The sequence below is a fragment of the Myotis yumanensis genome, unplaced genomic scaffold (genome assembly GCF_028538775.1).
Source record: "Myotis yumanensis isolate MYYU_CA2020_CCGP unplaced genomic scaffold, mMyoYum1.0.hap1 SCAF_12, whole genome shotgun sequence".
Classification (NCBI taxonomy): Eukaryota; Metazoa; Chordata; class Mammalia; order Chiroptera; family Vespertilionidae; genus Myotis; species Myotis yumanensis.
The window spans coordinates 60,721,025-60,740,629 of NW_027223763.1; the positions used below are offsets into that span (position 1 = coordinate 60,721,025).

Here is a 19,605-nt window from a genome sequence, read left to right on the forward strand (position 1 = left end):
GACCTACAGGGTGGGAGAAAGGCAGAACTAGAGTAATAGGAGAAATTACCAAGGCTAAAAAAAAAAAAAAAAAATGCAACACATTCAGTCTGTGCACTCTAATAACAATTATAATTTTAAAGTGCAAAGTCAGAATTTTCTTCATTGAATAGATATTAATGTAAAGAAACCCACTTGGGGAAATAGCAGCCTTACACAATTATTCCCATCCTTCACAAATTTGGTTGACTTTTGTGTCCTCCTAGCATCCAGAATAATGACCAACTCCTAAAAGATGCATACTAAGTATTTGTCTTTGAGTGAATGTATACCCTTATTGAGTGGTTAGGGGAGATCAGGCAGGCAGGCAGGTGAGAGGTTCGGAGCCAGCGGTTCCAGATTGCGAGAGGGATGTCTGAATACTGATTTAGGCCACAGGGATCAGGCCTAAAACGGCAGTCAGACATCCCCCGAGGGGTCCCAGATTGGAGAGAGTGCAGGCCGGAGTGAGGGACACACACACCCCCATGCATGAATTTTGTGCACCAGGCCACTAGTAATAAATACAAGAATAAACTTAAGTTTAAGGAGGAATCAGATTTGTACATTTTCTCAAAACACCACCCCATAAAATACTTATTATTTGCAAAGGAAATAAAAGTAACTTACAGCAGAGAAGCCTGGCAGACACCATCTGAATCAAGTGATCCAAGTAATATCACAGTAGTAATGAAATGGTACCATGGAAATTATGACCATATCAGTGGGTGCAATGAGAGCAGCCCAGGACCACTTCTGTGATAATCCTGCCAGAGGCGCATAATCTGAATCTAGTCCTGAGGAAATATCATTAAAGTCCCAAATTCAAGGCCATCTAGTAATTAACTGGCTTGAAATCATCAAAAATTTCAACTTCATGAAAGCAAGGAAAGACCAAGGAACATTTCCCAGTTGGAGGAGACTAAAGAGACATGACAACCAAATGCTACATATAATTCTAGACTGGATCCTTTGGGTACACAAATACAGGAGTTCAGTGGAACAATCTTCAAAATCTAAATGGGATGGAGGAGGAGAGCTGTGGTAATGCCCCAATGCTGATTCCTGACTTTGATGGTGGCATCAGGTTATATATATGTAAGCAAATGTCCTTGCTTGCAAGAAATAAACACTAAGTATTCAGGGATGATGGGGCCTCGTGTTGGCAATTCAGTCTCAAAGGGTTTAGGAAAGAAAAACTCTTTGTATGTACTTGCAACTTCTATATATGTTTGAGATGACTGCAAAACTTTTTTGAAATTATAAAGTAAATAAGAGGATTTTGAAGAACCCCATGTGTCAATCTATGCATAATGGACTAAGGAACCGGGGAAAGGCATCAAAATCAAGAAGAATCCGCAGTCTGTTCAATTCACCCCACTTGTTTCTCTCTCCAAGGACCATATCACATTGAGCAAACATAAATTGCACCATATTCTTTTAAGAGGAGTCTACATAACCTTCAAAAAAAGCCAAGGCTCCCTTAATACAAATTTAGACTTGTCAGCTAAATCATCGCTTTCTAATGTAAGGAAAGATAGTGGTTTACTTTCGAAATGCCAAATGAAGTTGCCGTTTCATACCACACACAAAAACAAAACACAACACACATAACCTGAAATCCTAGTCCACTTCCTCTCAATTAAAACCAATTGTTTCTGTTGAAAATATAGACTATAAAGTTGAAATATAAATTCAAAGGTGTATCTGCAAACAGCCTACCTATGGCTTATTTGGGAAAATCTGCCCCACGGGGCAGGGATTGTGGTAGAAACAAGACAAGTTTGACCATCTGACAAATTTACTCAAATAACCAGCTTTCCAAAAGAGAAACGTTTTTTGTTTTTTTTGTTGTTTTTTTTTGCCATCCTTGGACTTAGAAGCCTTCAGAGCCTGTTTGACGTGAGACGGGAGTGGGGCCCAATATGAAGTTTGTGCCACCTTCTCTCCCCCCCCCCCCCCCCCCCCCCCCCGCCCCAATAGATGAGGATGCTTTCATGTGCTGCAGCTTTTTCTCCTAAAAGCACAGCGGGGCAGCCTAGACTGCAGCTAGAAATGTCTTTGTTTTATGTTCTTTCATTTTCTTTTAGGAAACAAACCTGGGTTGTTTTAGACCTCTGAGAAGATGACAGTGTATGAATGAATTAGCTCCTCAAATTGACTGAGGGTAGAGTTTAGAAAAGAAAAAAAATACAGTATTACTTCATGGTATATCCAGCATCTGGCATTAAAGTGTGGCCCATAGTAGTGTACTCAGATATTTTTAAAATACTTATACTTCCTCAGAATGAGGCGAGCATTAAGCTAAAACAAACACACAAAAGAAAAACCACGTAGAAGGAAATTTTAATTTTTGTTTTATTAAACATCTAGAGCCTTCTGGGCAGGAGGTGGGAGGAATACAGGTTGGTACATGAAACCTAGAAATAGGACAAGACTTAGGAAGGTCTTCTCACACTTGATTTTCAGAATCAGGAGACATCAGTTTTGTTCAGGGAATATCAATCTATGAAGCAAGAAACAAAGGATAAAAATCTTCTGCCAGAAGTCTTAGAGGACTTGAAAAGCATCTTGGATTTTCTGAGCTGTCTTACCTGTCCTAGATTAAAATACTCTGAACCAGTCTTAAGTTATGTATCCTGATTTGGGGGAGAGTGGAGAGTGGGAGACTGGAAGAGAAAGAGAGGAGAGAGGGAGAGAGGGAGAGGCAGAGGCAAGAGGGGGGGGGGGGAGAGAGAGAGAGAGAGAGAGAGAGAGAGAGAGAGAATGGATTAATCAAAGCAGCTTCTTCAAAGAAGAGGTGGCAAGCCAGCCTCAGTAAGCTGATTCTAATAAAGTGTATTACCATCCAACTTTCCAACCCTGAGGAGAAAATCTTTTAATATCTAAGCACTAAAAGAATCACTGCTACCCCATGATTTATTTGCATTTCTACTTTCAAAACCTGGTAGATTACAAAGCTATTTGTTGGCTTTATTATAGTCTTTTGCATATGCTGTTAATGCCAAGAAAAACCACTTCTAAAGTCATGTATACCCTTGCTATTCTGATGAGGGGGTGGGGGTGGGGGGAATGACTACAAAAAGTATGCTTGCCTCTAATTTACAGAAAATGAAAACGTAACCAATCCCCACAGATAGGTTGATGCCAGCTTAAGAAAGTTTGGGTGGTGAGGGAGTGGGTTCCTAATTATCATTTTCTCCACACAAGTTGGATTTTCAGAATCAAGAGAAATACAGAGACCTTCAGTCTATGAAGCAAAAAACAAAAGGATAAAGGCTGCTGCCAGCAACAAGCAAGCTGCTCCACTCAGCCATTTGTCCAGCTGTCTTCAGGAAGGGGACTCAGGCAAGATTACTGTAGTGGTTGGTCCTAAGGCAACTAAGAGAAATGACCCTGAGGGTTTGTTTTATTACTAATTCCTGCCCCTTTTAATTGCATTTTCAGAAGAACACTAATGTTACTCTAAGTTACTACGTTATTGCAAAAAGAATATGCAAGAACACTGAACAAAAACCCTGACTCAGGATCCCTTGCTTGACTCATCATTTCAGCATTTGATGCCTTAGTTTACTCATCTGTAGAATGGGGTGCTTGGACTATTACATCAAAGAATCACTTCAGCTATAAAACGGTATATATATGTATGTCTTATTTTATAAATGAGGAAACAACGAATAGAGATGAATCATTTGTCCGAAGTTACACAGCTACTAAGTGCCAATGTCAGCACCTGGGGGGGGGGGGGGGGGGAGGTCTGTTTCATAAAAGAGTCTGTCCTTTTAACTGCTGTGCTACATATGTTCTCTTCACGAAAAGGAATCAGGATAGGTATTCAGAAAACCAAGCAGAGAGAAAGCTTCTACATATCTCAACAATTCACAGAGGTTTTATTACTACCTTCAAGGCTAATTAGTCAAGTGCAACTTTATTTTTGTGCCTGTGAGGCAGTCACCATGTATTGCTTGCTCTGCAGTGCAGAGGTGCATACATCCCTAACCTCACTGCATTTTCCTTTTAAAAAAAAAAAATAAGTAAGTCAGAATAAAGATTGAAGTATAACATTTTTAATCAGAAAGAGAAAGAACTGAAGGCAAAACTGGCAGTATGTGCACAAACCACAAAAATCCCTTTGGGAGAAGAATAAAAAAGCACAAGAATGGGGTCAGATATGATGATCACAAGGCAGCATGTGGATGAAGGAGAGAAGCTCAAGAAATCTGACCCTGGGAGAGGAGCGTGATGATCAGAAGAAACAAATGATTGTCTAACCACTATGCTGTACACCTGAAACTAATACAAAATAATACTGAATGTAAGTTGTAATTGAAAAAAAGTATAAATAAAAATCCTATATAATAAAAGGCTAATATGCATATCGACTGAACAGTGGAATGACCGGTCACTATGATGTGCACTGACCACCAGGGGGCAGATGGCCCCCTGGTGGTCACTGCACTCCCACAGGGGGAGTGCCACTCAGCCAGAAGCTCTCTCACCCCCACAGCAGCACTAAAATACCCTTTAAGGGATGTCTGCCTGCCAGCTTAGGTACAGGTGGAGCTGAGGGACTCCCCCCCACCCAGTGCATGAATGTCATGCACCGGGCCTCTAGGAATAAAATAAAAAGAAAGAAAAAAAGAGTAGAAACAAATCTAGGGGGGAAAAAACTATAGACAGGACATTAAAGAAATAAGACTCAACAAAATCAAGTTCCAGACCTAACTCTGGGACCTCTGTGAAGAGTCAGAGCAGATATAGTGGATCTTAGGACTGGAAAATAGTTAAAGGCATTCTTATTCATGGTGACTGTTGGGACCTAGAATATCCCTGATCTGGAGTTAATTGATGCTCTCCACCAGAGCAGGCAGAGCTCAAAATTATCAGAAAGGTAAATTCCACTTTAGTTCATCTTTACTTAAAAACAAATAATAAATCACTCCTCATCGTGTGATTCCCAATCGCAAGGGCTACATTATTCAAGTGGTCTTCCAGTTTCTGTGACCGTGTCCTTCCAAGGGTTAGTGTGGTCTCATAGTCACTGACATTTGAAGCACAGCTGTCTTATCCAAAGTCCTCTTGCTCCCGTGCTTACACCAGACCTCTACAGATATCTATGGATGTTGGATAATAGTGTCATAAGCCAGAAACACAAAGCAGAGTGGCAGAGCAAGAGGCCAGTCTAGCCCTTGGAAGGGACATGGCTATTTCAAACTGGCACAATCTGAGAACAAATTTTCAGGAAATTTTTACTCATCATTTCCCCAGGTTACTCCTGCCTAGACTATCTCAGACAAGATAGCTGTGCTCTACATCAAAATCTCCTTTTTGTCTAAACTTACAAACAGGGCCACAACTGTATATGATTGCCCAGATTGTGCCCCGCCCAAGGATGCTTGGTCAACGGGATGAGAACAAGCTGAAATCAGGCAGTGCCACTCTAGCCATGCTGTGTTCCCTGGGCTGAGCATCACGAGGCAAGGAAAAGTGAAGGCACTTATTTCTAATTTTTCCAAAGACAAAATAAACACTATATGTGTAGACTTCTGCAAATATAATCCAACCAAATCCATCCCTGAGTCACTAAGAGCTTGCATTAAGACTGAAACTCATGAAGTTAACTAGATTTGTATTATACTTCCATTTTTTCTCTAACTGTGGTTGAGTGGACTAGTTTGTTTTATGGATAGGGCATTCTCATTTTACTCAATATTTCCATTAATGAAGTCTTTTTATATTTAACCATTTCACACTACTCATAGGCCTCCATCTACCCTATAAGGGGAGGAAAAGAGAGAGTGACATTTACAAAATTTACAAGACCTATAAAAACAAGTTACAAAAAAGATATGTTACAAAATCTACCCCTAAAATGATCTATATTAAAATATAATTTTTTTCAAATAACAGATCTAATATGGTCCATACAGTGACACATGCACAGACAAAAATTAGACCATAATACTTCTGTATTCAGAACCATTAAGAAATAATCTCAAATTTTCCATTTACAGTCTGTAGGCCTTAAGCCAGTAAGTTTAATTTTGAAAAGCTGGAAGCCATAAGGTGAAAACAATAGCACCACCACCAACAACAACAAAAATAAAGTAACATAAAATAATATAAAACAAAATAAAATAACACTTTACTTGTAACTTCCTAACTACCAAAATTTTCACATCAATACTCTGAAGTGTGAGTTTTTGAAGAACAAAAATCAAGGAGCTCAGAGTTTAAAACCCATTAATTTATGTTTAATATATTAAGTAATAATATAAACATTTCATGAATCTTATCTATATAAACAATACAATGTAAAATACAGTGATTATATATTATTTGCTGACTGCTTAACTATGTACCAACATTTTATTTAATAATCTCAAGTTGGGGGAAAGCGATATTATGCCTATTTTAGATTTACACTGACCTAAAGCCCAGGGTGAATTAGCAGCAGATCCAAGAACTGAATCGGTGCCTTCCCACATCCAATCAAACCTTCTTCCTATCACACAATGGCTATGTCCCTTGTGGGGATCATGAGAGTAAACCACCAACCATTTATCCTCACGAGTCAAAAATTAAACACAAATATCTATTTCAAGAGTCTCAGACATTTATTTTTAAGCTGCAACCCTCAGATCCCTATCACTGTCAGATTTTCTTATAATTTGTGGAAGAAAAATTCAGAAAATAAAATGTTATTCATAGCTTCCCTCTTCCTTCTCTACCCACTACCCCCAGATTGTTTTTATTTAATGTTATAGATGATGAACCAACCAAAATATCCAATAGGGATAGTCAAAATAGATGGCTGCTCTTCTTTACATCCCAGTGTAAGGGAACAGGCTCGGATTAGATAGACTTCAGCTTTGAAGCAAGCCCAGAATGAACTACCTGAGCCCAGAAGGGAGAAGGAATCTGAACCAACAGTTTTCCCTTCTAGGAACACTGACCTGCCTCGTTCCTTTTTCATTCAGCCTTCGCCCAATCGATGCAGTAAGGGGATTTGAGCTTTGCACCGAGTGAAGAGGGCGCTCCTGTCTTTCTCCTTCTTACTGAAAAGGTGCCTAGGTAGCCGAGAAGGCAGGAAAACTGTTCTATAACACACAGTTTTTGGTGCAGGTTTTCAAAAGTCTGTAACTATCCCGTGATCACCTTATGAGACTGACTTTCAGAAGACATGAGACCATAACATGCTGAGTGACATAAATAAACTTCTACGCCCATGACCAGGCTTTCCCTAAAAATGTACAAGGTCAATGTCACATTTGGAGTTAAGGCTCACAACGCTGACAACCCATTTATCATGCACATGTACATTCTACTTCCATGATTTAATTTGGGGAAAGAACCAAAGATACAGAAGGGAGAAAATCCCAAGTATGACAGAAAATGAACCTCAACCCCGAGAAACCACCAAGTAAGTGAGGCGGCCTGCTTGATCTTACGGTTATTCAAATAAATCACCTTTTATTATACGTGCCGGAGAAAAACAGCAGCATCCTTTTATTTTTCGAGGCAGAAGTTCACGCGATGACGGCTTTCAGAAAATAACGAAAAAGCATACGTGTTCCAAAACAAATATCCAAAAATTCGATGAAGCTGTCCAGTAACCGCCACTAAAAGAATATTTTATTATCTTTTGAGTCATTTTAAAAATAAGCAACCTGTTGAGATGAGTTTGCCACAAAAGCCACTTATATTTTTAGAAGCCAAAGTCTTGACAAATCAGTTCCTAAGAAAATAATTTGTTACAGGTTGAAGAAAGCCGGAAAACATAGACCTTGGTTAAAGAGGCTTCCGTATCTTTTTGTAACTTCTCCAAACGGAAGTATGTGGGAAGACTACCCATAAACTTAAGTTGAAACTGAAACACTTAGAGCATTTCCAATTTAAAATACATTAAAACATGGTCTTTGAAAGGAAATGAAAATGGCTTTTAAACATATGAAAAGATGCTCATTATAATGCATAAATGAAAAGTGAATTAAAAATGAGATATCATCTCACTCATCAGATTGGGAGAAAGTTTTTCATAGGATCACCGTGTGGAGAAGTAAGTATTCTCTTACATGGTTGTTGCAAGCGCAGAGTAGTATAACTTTTTGGCAGGCAATTTGTAAATGTCTATCAAAGTTTAAATTCCACTTCACCTTGGAGCCATGATTTTACTCCTAGGAATGTATCCTACGGATACACTCATCCATGTACACAAAAGGTTATACAGTATAGCTTCTTTGGTGGCCTGAAGGAAGACTCAACACACTGTCTATTATTTTGTATTGTCTGTGCATTTACCTATTCAAACACATTCAAGTTTTCGGGGAGAAAATGTGATCTGTACCGTTTACAAATTAGAAGCGTTCAAAACCTCCCTTATAAACGGAAATAGTAAACAACCGTACACAAGATGCATTCCAGAACCCTGCAATAAAATGCTATGTTCCGAGGGCTTGACACAGCGGTATTAGTGAAAGCTCCTTATCATAAGATGCCTAAGGCCCTTTAATAACCAAAGCGCCTTGTTGGGGGACCACCGTGGACTTGAATTCCTCTTTACAATAAGCAGAGTTTCAGAAAAATTCCAATGTATTCCTTGCAAAAACACATTACATATAAATGCAACTGTCACTCTGAAAAACAAGACTGCATTATGCTGCAGAATTAACACACACTGTAAGCACACTCCCATGTCTCCTCCAGCAAATCGTGCCAAATGGGCGTCTGCGATGTCCTATTGAAACAGGTGGCGTCTGAGCGGCATTGGATTTCTGCCTATAGAAACCCTAGTTTTAACAACTGCTGTGGTTAGTTTTAATTTTCAGTCCTCAAAATTAACTGCTTGCCAGTGATTCAGAAATAGACTGAACAACATGTTTAGACTTTGCCTTGTTTAACTGAGGGGGAAAAAGAAAGAAAAAAAGTGGGGGGGAGGCACCAACACCCGGCCACTATTCCATAAAGAAAAACAGAACCAAAGCAGACCACTTGATTTTTAGGCCCAAAAAAATGGAGCAGCTGTAAAATAAACCCAGTTCCCCCAAGATGCTTGCTCCCTTTGTGCCATATTTTTTTTCTTTTTTTTTTAATTTGTTTTTTATTGATTTCAGAGAGAAAGGGAGAGGGAGTGAGAGAGATAGAAACCTCCATGATGAGAATCATTAATTGGCTGCATGCCCCCTACTGGGGATCAATCCTGCAACCGCCCTTGATGGGAATAGAACCTGGGACCCTTCAGTCCCCAGTCTGACACTCTATCCACTGAGCCAAACCCACTAGGGCGCCCATTTGTACTTTTTTCATAGAAACACAACCTTGCTGAACATACTACTTCTTCTAATGGCTTTAAGAAGCCTTAAATTTGTTAGAAATTTAGAATTAAGAAAGACACCATAGGCGCACGTGTGTGTGTGCGTGTGTGCACGCGCAAATTTTTTTTTTTTTGAGAGATAGAAACATTGCCCTAACCTATTTGGCTCAATGGATAGAGCGTCGGCCTTCGGACTTAAGGGTCCCAGGTTCAATTCCGGTCAAGGGCATGTACCTTAGTTGTGGGCACATACCCAGTAGGGAGTGTGCAGGAGGCAGCTGATCAATGTTATCTCTCATCAGTGTTTCTAACTCTCTTTCCCTCTCCCTTCCTTTCTGTAAAAAAATCAATAAAATATATATATATTTTTTAAAAAGAGATAGAAACATCGATTTGTGCTCCACCTATTCATGCATTCATTAGTTGATTCTTGTATGTGTCCTGACCTTGGATTGAACACTTTAAGCAACTGAGCACCATGGCCTAGTCTTTAAACCTAAAATAGATCCATCGATGTGCTGGTCACACTAACTGGTGGTAACCATGTTTTCCTGTGAATATATCTACAGTAGCTTACACTGTAGATATATGAACCTTTTTCACTGTGCCTTTACTTTGTGATATGAAAGTGCTTAAAGACCGGATGATTGTCTAACCCAGTCATCAAAGGAAAAGGAACCAAGGAACAGGATATCTACTACGTGTCACATGCCATGGTTGCACATTCCCAACAAGGAGAAGACTACCTCGTCCATTTCACAGATGATACATTTCTTCACCTAAAAATCGATAAAAAATAATTTTTTTCTCATCTGCTGATTTCAAAACTTTTCCAATTTTATCACACTCCCTGCCAACGGGAAACCCAGAGAGGTGAAGTCAGTATAATGACAAGTTTTAGTTAGATGACATACACTTATCTATATCTTTACTTTGCCAACACCCACCCCTCCCCCTGAAAGAAACTCATCCTCTTACAATCGAATGTAACAGTTGTCAAACCCTTCTGCAGTTTTTCAATAGGACTGAGTTTCAGTTACTAAGAAGATAGGTGGTGGTGGTGTGTGTGTGTGTTGCGGGGGGCGGGGGGGGGGGGGGGTCTATTATGACCATAAAACCTTTTTGGAAAAATCCTGATATCCTGAGGAATATATTTGAAAATCATTCAAAAAGCATTCTCAGTTCATCTTTTAAAAAACAAACAGAAATCTCTCAGTGGAACTGAGAGGTTCTCCACTTGATCCTTTTGGTTAAAATTCTAGAACAGATTATATCAAGTCTTGACCTCAAAAGTATATGGCTCACTGTCCTCTACCCCTCCTATTAACCAAAAAATAAGATCTCAAAATAAAGGCAGTCTCCCCCCGGAAGGTCTCAGGTTGTTCTTTTCCATTTCCTGATCCCTACTTTCTGTCTTTTTTCTTGCTTAAGGCTTGATAGGAGCTCCGTCCTAAACCAAAGCTACACCTTCCCTGGCAAGCTCCAATAAGGCCTCTCATTTAGAGTAACTACCTTCAGGGTTTTGTAAGAGAAATCATTCTGCATTTCAGTATCCTCAGGAAATAGTGCTTAAATCCAAACGTGCCCTTCCCACAGACGTTTTTTTTTCTTTTAAAGCAACGATATCCTTAATATTAGGGAGTTAACAGAAGAAAACAGAATACATTTCTTCCATGGAAGAAGTACACCAAGATTTCTCTCTGAGACGCTTTAGAAAAAGTTGCAACATTTTTAAAAAATTCAGTGAAAAGAAGGGAATGTTATTGTCCACCCCACCCAAAAGGAGGTTTTCATTTACCTACAGGTTTATAGATTATGAACTAGAAAAAAATCTGCAATTTTTCAAGATTCTTCTGACAAAAAAATGTTCTTTGGAATCATTTTTTTCTAGGAGCTGAAAATTTTTCTAAGATGATGCCAGCTCTATAAACAACCTTTCTGATCTCTTGAAAAGCCAACATTTAATAGTGCTATGTATTTTTGGTTTATAAGAAAAAAGTTCAAGAGAAAAAGCCATAACCAAAAGAGTAAGTTTACTGTATTCGTGCCTCGAGCTGTACATAATAATTTCACAAAATACATAAGAAATGATTAATATTTTCCATTAAAGGTAGAATATATACATATCTATGCATAGATTCAATGGTTAGGTATGAGAAACACAGCCCACCCTCCACTTTCTCACCCCAAAACCCAGTGGGGGAAAAAGGCTTATCTGAAGAGACATAGCCATGAAGCAAGATTTCTGATAGATACCAAAATCAAAGGCAGAAAAAGCAAAAATAACAAGTAGAACTCCATCAAACTAAAAAGCTTCTGTACAGCAAAGGAAATCACCAACAAAATGGAAAGGCAAACTATGAAATGAGAGAAAATATTTGCAAGTCAAATATCTGATAAGAGATTAATATCCAAAATATATAAAGAATTCATGTAACTCAAGAGCAAAGAAGCCCACAACCCAATCTGATTTTAAAATGGACAGAGGAACTGAATAGACATTTTTTGAAAGAAGACATATAGATGGCCTACAGGTAGAGCAACATTACTAATTATCAGAGAAAGGCAAATCAAAACCACAATAAGATATCACCTCACACCTGTTAGAATGGCTATTATCAAAAAGATAGTAAGGGTCCTGAGAGTGTGAAGAAAAGGGAACCCTTGGATGTTGTCGGTGGGGTTGCATATTGGTGCAGACACTATGGAAAACAGCTTTCCTCAAAAAATTAAAATAGAGCTACAATATGACCCAGCAATAACACTTCTGGGTATATATCCAAAGGAAATAAAAGCAGGACATCAAAGAAATATGTGCCTCTTGTGTTCATTGCAGTATTGTTTACCCAAGATATGGAAATAACCTAAATGTCCATCAACGGATGAATAAAGATGTGTGTGGGAGGGTGGTGAGTCAATGTAAATAATTAAATATTATTCAGCCATGAGAAAAAGGACATCCAGCTATCTGGGACAACATAGATATCACTTATTATATTTGGAATTTTTTTTTAAAAGCTGAACTCATAGAAACAGAGACTAGAACCAGGGGATAGAGAAAAAGGGGAGGGGGAGTTCAGTTTTAGATGATCAAGTTCTGGGAATCTAATGTACTGCATGGAGATTACAATTTATACTACTGAATTACATACTTGAACTCTGCTAAGAGAGTATATCTTAAATATTCTCACCACAAAAAAAGAAATAGAAATTATGTGACATGATGGAGGTGTTAGCTAATGCTACGGTGGTAATTATTTTGTAATATATAAATGTATCAAATCAACACACTGTATACCTTAAACTTACACAATGTTATACATCAATTATCCTATATAATAAAGAGCTAATATGCTAATTAGACCAGACAGCAAATGACCTTCCAGAACCATCAGTGGGTAGGGGGCGGGGCCGTGGGGCCGCGAGGCAGCTGGGGCTGCGAGGGCCTACTCTCCCATGAATTTCGCGCATCGGGCCTCTAGTACCTTAATAAATCTGAAAAATATTTCTAATAGAATCAAAATGGTTCAGTGACACAATGATAGGCTTTATTAATACTAAGACAATGATAACTATTTAAATATCCAATAAAAATAATACAAGTTAGCCAAAAATCTAGGTAAGACAAAAAATGTTTGTCTCACATTTCCCTAAAAGACTAAATAAAATAAAAAGAACCTATGGAATTACTTTCATTTCAAATGAATTTTTAAATGTTAATTTTACCATAAAATTCACTGGAATCAGTCCCTTAAGGAATTTGTCAAATAACTGGTGTGCTTGAATATTTCACATTTCCGCTTATTATGTTATAGTTGTCAAGACATAATCTAAGTCTAATGGGAACAAACTTTGCAGGCTTCAAACAGCACTTAAAGAAACACAAAGAAGGAAAGTTGGAAGCCAAGGAAGATCATTCTGAGATAAAGGCTGAGCAGAGTAAAAGACAGAAATCTACTAGAGACCTTATCAGGAGGCAGTGCTACACTCCGCTGCATTATCAATGACCTGTAACCTCTCCTCCAGCTCACCAGCAACCCTTGAGTACTCTGGGACTAAGTGGTTGTTTTAAAAAGTTCTTGTGTCATATTTACTTTTTCCTACGACCCTTATCAGAAGCCTGATGTACTCAAGCTCCATAATTCACATGCTCCAATTACCTACCTAACGGCATACCCAAGAGGAACAATCAGAAGCATAAAATGTCACCCTCATGAAAAGAAAAATGAGAACTAGGATTTAAAATGAACCAGTTCATGCCCTGGCTGGTTTTTTTTTCAGTGGATAGAGCATTGGACTGGGGACTGGAGGGTCCCGGGTTCAATTCCAGTCAAGGGCACATGCTCGGGTTGTGGGCTTGATCCCCAGTGGGGGGCGTGCAGGAGGCAGCCGATCGGTGATACTCTCTCATCATTGATGTTTCTATCTCTCTCCCTCTCCCTTCCTCTCTGAAATCAATAAAAATATATTTAAAAAAATAAAATGAACCAGTTCATTTTTAAGGGCATAGACATAGATAAATGGCATCAACACTGTGCTCTTGCTAACTATAAAAAGAATATATAACTGAGTTGATTTTTTTATTTAAAAAAGGGCACCATTTCATTAATAAATATATATAAGTCCTTAACTTTAAAATGAGTTATCTCCTATCCAAGTAATAACTAGGGCCAACCTTGCTTAGCTTCTGAGATTAGGTGAGACTGGGCATGTACATGAGGGGTCAAAATATATAGTGACGGAAGAAGATATGACTTTGGGTGGTGAGTACACAATGCAATATACAGATGATATATCATAGAATTAAACACTAGAAACCTATACAATCTATTAACCAATGTCACCCCAATAAATTTAATTTAAAAAAAATTAAATGAATTATATTACTAAAGGCCATTTCTTCATGGAGCTACATTTCCACATAAAATACTGTAAGCGGTGATTCATTTCCAAAGCTACTGACACAGTACAGTGCTGACTGAATTTTGGTAAAAGTACTTGCAATGCCTTAAATGCTTATTAGTAGTTCAAGTGAAATTACAGGAGCTTGGCAAAACAGAACTCCAGAAAATGGATGTCAGGGATTCCAGATAATCCAAAATGTTCACACAACTATAATGATGGGTGATTTCCTTAAGAGAGGGTCTACAGCTTGCCTGAAGCTCTCGAAGTGGTTGTCCATAACCTCAAAAAGGGGAGGAACTTCTGTGTTATATAAAACCCAACTCTTTCCCACAAAGCCCTCAGGTAGATGCTACCAGTGAAATGAGGCATCTCGAGGAGTTACGGTATACACATGTTCACATACAACGGTAATTTCATAGTGCAAAACTATCAAAAACCTTCCGGAAAAACAAAGTGGATGAAATCCTAGACCAGTGGTACTGAACCTTCCCAATGCCCTGACCCTTTAATACAGTTCCTCATGTTGTGGTGACCCCCAATTTCATTGTTACAAATTGAACATAATTAAAGCATAGGGATTAATCACAAAAACAATATGTAATTATACATGTGTTTTCCAATGGTCTTACGCGACCCCTGTGAAAGGGTCGTTCGATCCCCAAAGGGGGTCGGGACCCACAGTTGAGAACCGCAGTCCTAAAGTAAAGAACACGTTTCAACATTTTACGGGATCTGAACTGCCAACATAAGATGACACAGGAAGTTCATCTGAACTAGAGGCTGGTGACCCCAGTGGTACCCATTGTAAAGTAGATTTTGACCAGTCAATAGTGTTTGTCTGTCTGCTGACTTACCCGCAAGCAAATATGTCATAATGTTTATATTTGTAAGAAGTCACTTAAAATTTTTTTCTTGTCCTAGACAAATCACATGGACAAAAATTTACCACACTTTTGTTACTATTATCTTTAAAAGGAAAATCCATATTTTATGTATACATAATTCAAGCAAATAATAATGTGTATTTAAATATTAAGCCAAACATGTAATACAGAGTATACCTTTTTTATTAATTTTGATCATGAATTTTTGGACAATAACTCCCTTTTACTAGTACATAATTTTTAATGTGAATTTCAACTTTACCCAAAAGTTTCTATAAAGTAATATAATGAAATTCAGATACTGTTCTTTTCTTAATTGAGGATAGTTTATTGGTTTCGACTTTTTCTTTCAATAAATTTGAATTGCACGGACTATAAGGCTAGTCTAATCAACAATGCAAATTCATATTCATACCTACTTAAAATGTTATTGTTTGCTTACCTTTTTATCTCAAACCATGAGTCTACAGCTAAGCCATATGTCACTTCATCTCTTTTACCTCTCTCGAAACATGATTATACTTCTTAACACACTAGCAATTAGTTTTTTATTGGAAAGCTTTTCACAAGACAATGCCACTCACCCCTCCTGCCTTCAGCAACTTTCTTCTAAAGTCTTCTGTGGGGTTGTTGAAAGTTAGCTTTTCACAGCGGAGGTGATTCACTGGTGGATGGCCTTCAAGATGCAGGAACAGGTCATAATCAAAGCGGACTTTCTTAGGTTCTTCCTAGAGGTTGAAAAAAATTAAGAAAGAAAGAGTCCGACATAAGCAGGAATTTAGAAAGCAAAGATTAACTCCTCATAAGAAACAGAAAAGATGTCCAACAGCTATAATGTCAAAGAAATATGGGAGGAAAAATTACCATGAAATTATCAACAAAGCAAAAGAGAAATATCAAATAAATTAGTTTCTTATGTTAGGGGAAAACCAGAAAGAATAAACTCATCATCTTTCCTATAAGCTTTCAAGTGGAAGCCACCACCAACACAGCCTAGAAAACCTAAGACACCCCTGAAGCCACTCCTTCCCATTCCCACTCTACCTTTCCACTCCCACCATCACCCCCACCATTGTCTCTCCCAAATATTTCTTGAATAAGCCCTCTAAATCACACCGTGTGGACCCTGAGAAAGAAGATACTTACTAAGAAGGGCTCCGGATGGCTAACTGGGCTCAAATTTCAAAAAACAACCTAGTAGCCATTTCTACACAGAGGCCTCTCACACAACTGCACTTCAAGAAGAAGCCTGCACTGAACTGCCTGCCTGCACTGTGTTTCTGCCATCTGAGCCAGCCCTTGTAAAGGAGTGCCTGGAATCCTATTTCAACCAATAGGACTGAGGCTTTCCCCATCCTTTTGAAGCTGCACAGCTATAGCCCCATCAACATCTTCCCTGACCAATCAGAGCAGCTCTATTCTGACCCATCAGGAAAGTGCCTTTTTGGGTCAATTGAACTGCAAGGACTCGGGGGTCCTCATTTGCATGAAGACAGATCAATCAGGGACCAGGAACCAGGACTTCTGTCGATATAAGCCAGGTCCCTATGACTATGGGAGTATACCTTCCCTTGCCACCAAAGATTGAAGCCTGTGTTTCCCTGGCTGAGCTAAACACCGAAGATGTCTCATGGGAGCAGAGTGGAGCAGACCAGCACAGGCTAGAGCAGAATGCTACAGAAAGGAGCAGGCCAGAGCAGTGCAAAGCTGACCAGCAGGGAGCGGAGCATAGCTGTCCAGGGGGAGATGGTCCTGGCCCCCCAGGGCTGCCTCACAGTCATGCTGTTTTCCCAGCTGTGCTGTGTCACTATCGAGCTGTTTGGCACTGAATACAGTTTCCTTCTTCTCTACACCACAAACTGGGGATTCCTGTTGGTATTGAATTGGTGCCAGTGACCATCGGTTGACACTGTCAACCTCTAGTACTCACTGCCCTAACTAATACAAACTCCTTTCTCTAGTAGGTCTTCGTGCTTTAGGATTGTTTTCAATTTCTCATTCATTCAGGCCTCAAAATTATCGACAGGGTGGGGCTAAAGTAGGTTTGAAGATGTTCATAAATTTCTATGGTCAACTATAAACCTACTTTTGGCCACACCCTATATATTAAACAAAAACTTATCCATTCTTACTACTTGATTAAAATTTCAACAGCTTCCAATTGCCACTAAGACAAAAATTTAACCTCACATGAATGTCATATAAGGGCTTTCATAATCTGGGTCTCGGGTCCATTTTCCTGAACTAGAAGAACAAAATAGCATCATATCCAAGGGAACGCAATAATGAGAATTTCATGATACTGAAGTTCTACTCTTGAGCCATTACTTTAGTTGGCTAAACATTTAAACCTCTCTACACACTGATCCTTTAGCATCCATGGGGAAATAAAGACTGTGGATAATAATAACAGTAACTAATATAAACTTTAACATTTATTTCATGTGGACCAGTGGTGAGTTGTTTTAAAGATTAAGAAATTAAAGCACTTAGAATTTGTTATATTACTTTACATAAAAATCCCTGTGCGTTACAGATATTAACCATCCCATGAAGTGTTACAATTTTTTTGTTTGCCATCAGCTTTGCCTTTTCTGTTTTTTTTTTATAGCAACTGTTTTTTAATAATAGCTTTATTGAGAATAATTCACAAACCATAAAATACGCCCTTCTAAAGTGTACAATTTAGTGGGGTTTAGTATATAGATAGAGTTATGATACTATCACCACCATCTAATTTCAGAACATTTTCCTCACTCCAGAAATGCACTTAAAACACATTAGTAGTCATTTCCCATTCCCCCAGGTACCACTAATCTACTTCCGTTTTTATGGAGTTGTCTATTTTGGACATTTCATATAAATACATGAACATATATAAAATATACACACAATATATAATATTTTTGTGACTGGTTTCTTGCAGTTAGCATGATGTTTTCAGAGTTCATCTATGTTGTAATGTGTAACATGTACTTAGTTCTTTTTATGGCTAAATAATATTCAGTTGAATGGTACACCAGCTTTTTTTATCCACTTATTGGTGGATAGACATGTGGGCTGTTTCCACTTTTTGACTGCTATGAAAAATGCTGTAATGAGCATTTGTGTGCAAGTCTTTATGTGAACCTGTGTTTCCATTTCTTTTGAGTATACATCCAGAAGTGAAATTTCTGGGTCACTCTATTATTTGGTAACTCTATGTTTAACATCTCCAGGAACTGCCTTACTGTTTTCTAGAATGGCTGCAACCTTTTTAAAATCTCACCAGCAACGTATCAGGTGTCGGTGGTTTTTTCATACATTAAAATGTTACATAGTCAAACAAAGCAATGTTTCTCTTTACCAGAGTTTGTTATATTACTAACACGTGATGAGACAAAGTGATTCGAACCCAGTTCTTTTGACTCAAAAGTCTGAGCACTTGAAACTGTCAGGATGTACCCACAAATTCAATGTTTCCACCTCCTCACCCAAATTTCCCCAAATCAGTCTCCACTCATTTGCTCACTACCACTTCACTTCTCCTATCAATCTGCATGAAACCTGCTCGCCTCTTTCATGGGGATGCCATTCTTTCCTGACTACGAGCTCACACTAGGTATCATTCCTTCTCAGCCTTCCTCACATTTCCCTTCTTTCTTCATTGACCCATACATTGCCTTTTTAACTTTTGGCAAAGTCCCCCAGGGGGATGACACCCATTCACAGGGAGTCGGTCCCACCAACATGACTGTGACCCCACCCGCATCTGTATCCCTAGTGCATGTGTTCCACACAGTCTAATCACATCTCTGCTAGGTTGTTGACCCGCAGCAACATCAAATCCATGCATTCTCTTAAACTGAAGCTGTATTCATCTGCCCTTTCTCCTATACTCTATTCCTAGGCAAACAAGAATCCTAACTGCTTGCCAATGTTAAAATACACAAAAAATCATCCCCTACCCTATTCTTCCTTCTTGCTCACTTATCACAGTCAAATTCTCTCCAAGTTCTGTTTAGTATTCCTTCTCAGGAACTCTCAGATCTATCCCCTTTACTCCGGTTACCATAACCAGTGCCTTAGTTTAGACCTTCACCATTCCTCACCTCATCACTTCCCTGTTTTTGAACTTAACCTATTCTACCTCCCCCAGTGACAAGAGAGTGGTCTTTCTAATACAAAAGTTAGATTACATCTTTTCATTGATATAAAAGCCTTTAATGAAGTATCATTTTCTACAGGATAAAATGCCACTTCCTTAGAATAACCACCATAGTCATTTAATACCTTCCCTGCATTTGTTTCCTTTGTTCTCTCACTACACCCTATCCTGCTGTAACTTTGCAGTTCCCCATTAATGTGCATCACCTCATTCACTCAGCCTTTCACCTATAGTGTTCCCCATGCCTAAAATGCCTTCCCTCCCAGGAGACCTCCCTCCCTTGCCCACCTAATGCAAACTCATTATTCAAGATGCAGCATGGAATCCTCTGAAAAGTC

The 19,605-nt window shown here is 38.7% G+C and overlaps 1 protein-coding gene across 3 annotated transcripts in view; it reads right to left on the minus strand.

The window, feature by feature from the left end:
- The window catches only part of MLLT3 (MLLT3 super elongation complex subunit), a 261,682-nt gene that overhangs the window by 89,525 nt on the left and 152,552 nt on the right, over nt 1–19,605 (minus strand). For all 3 annotated transcript variants that reach the window (XM_070431749.1, XM_070431750.1, XM_070431751.1), the window contains exon 4: nt 15,705–15,848. In XM_070431749.1, coding sequence (XP_070287850.1) covers nt 15,705–15,848 — 144 coding nt within the window. The remainder of the gene's footprint in view (nt 1–15,704; nt 15,849–19,605) is intronic.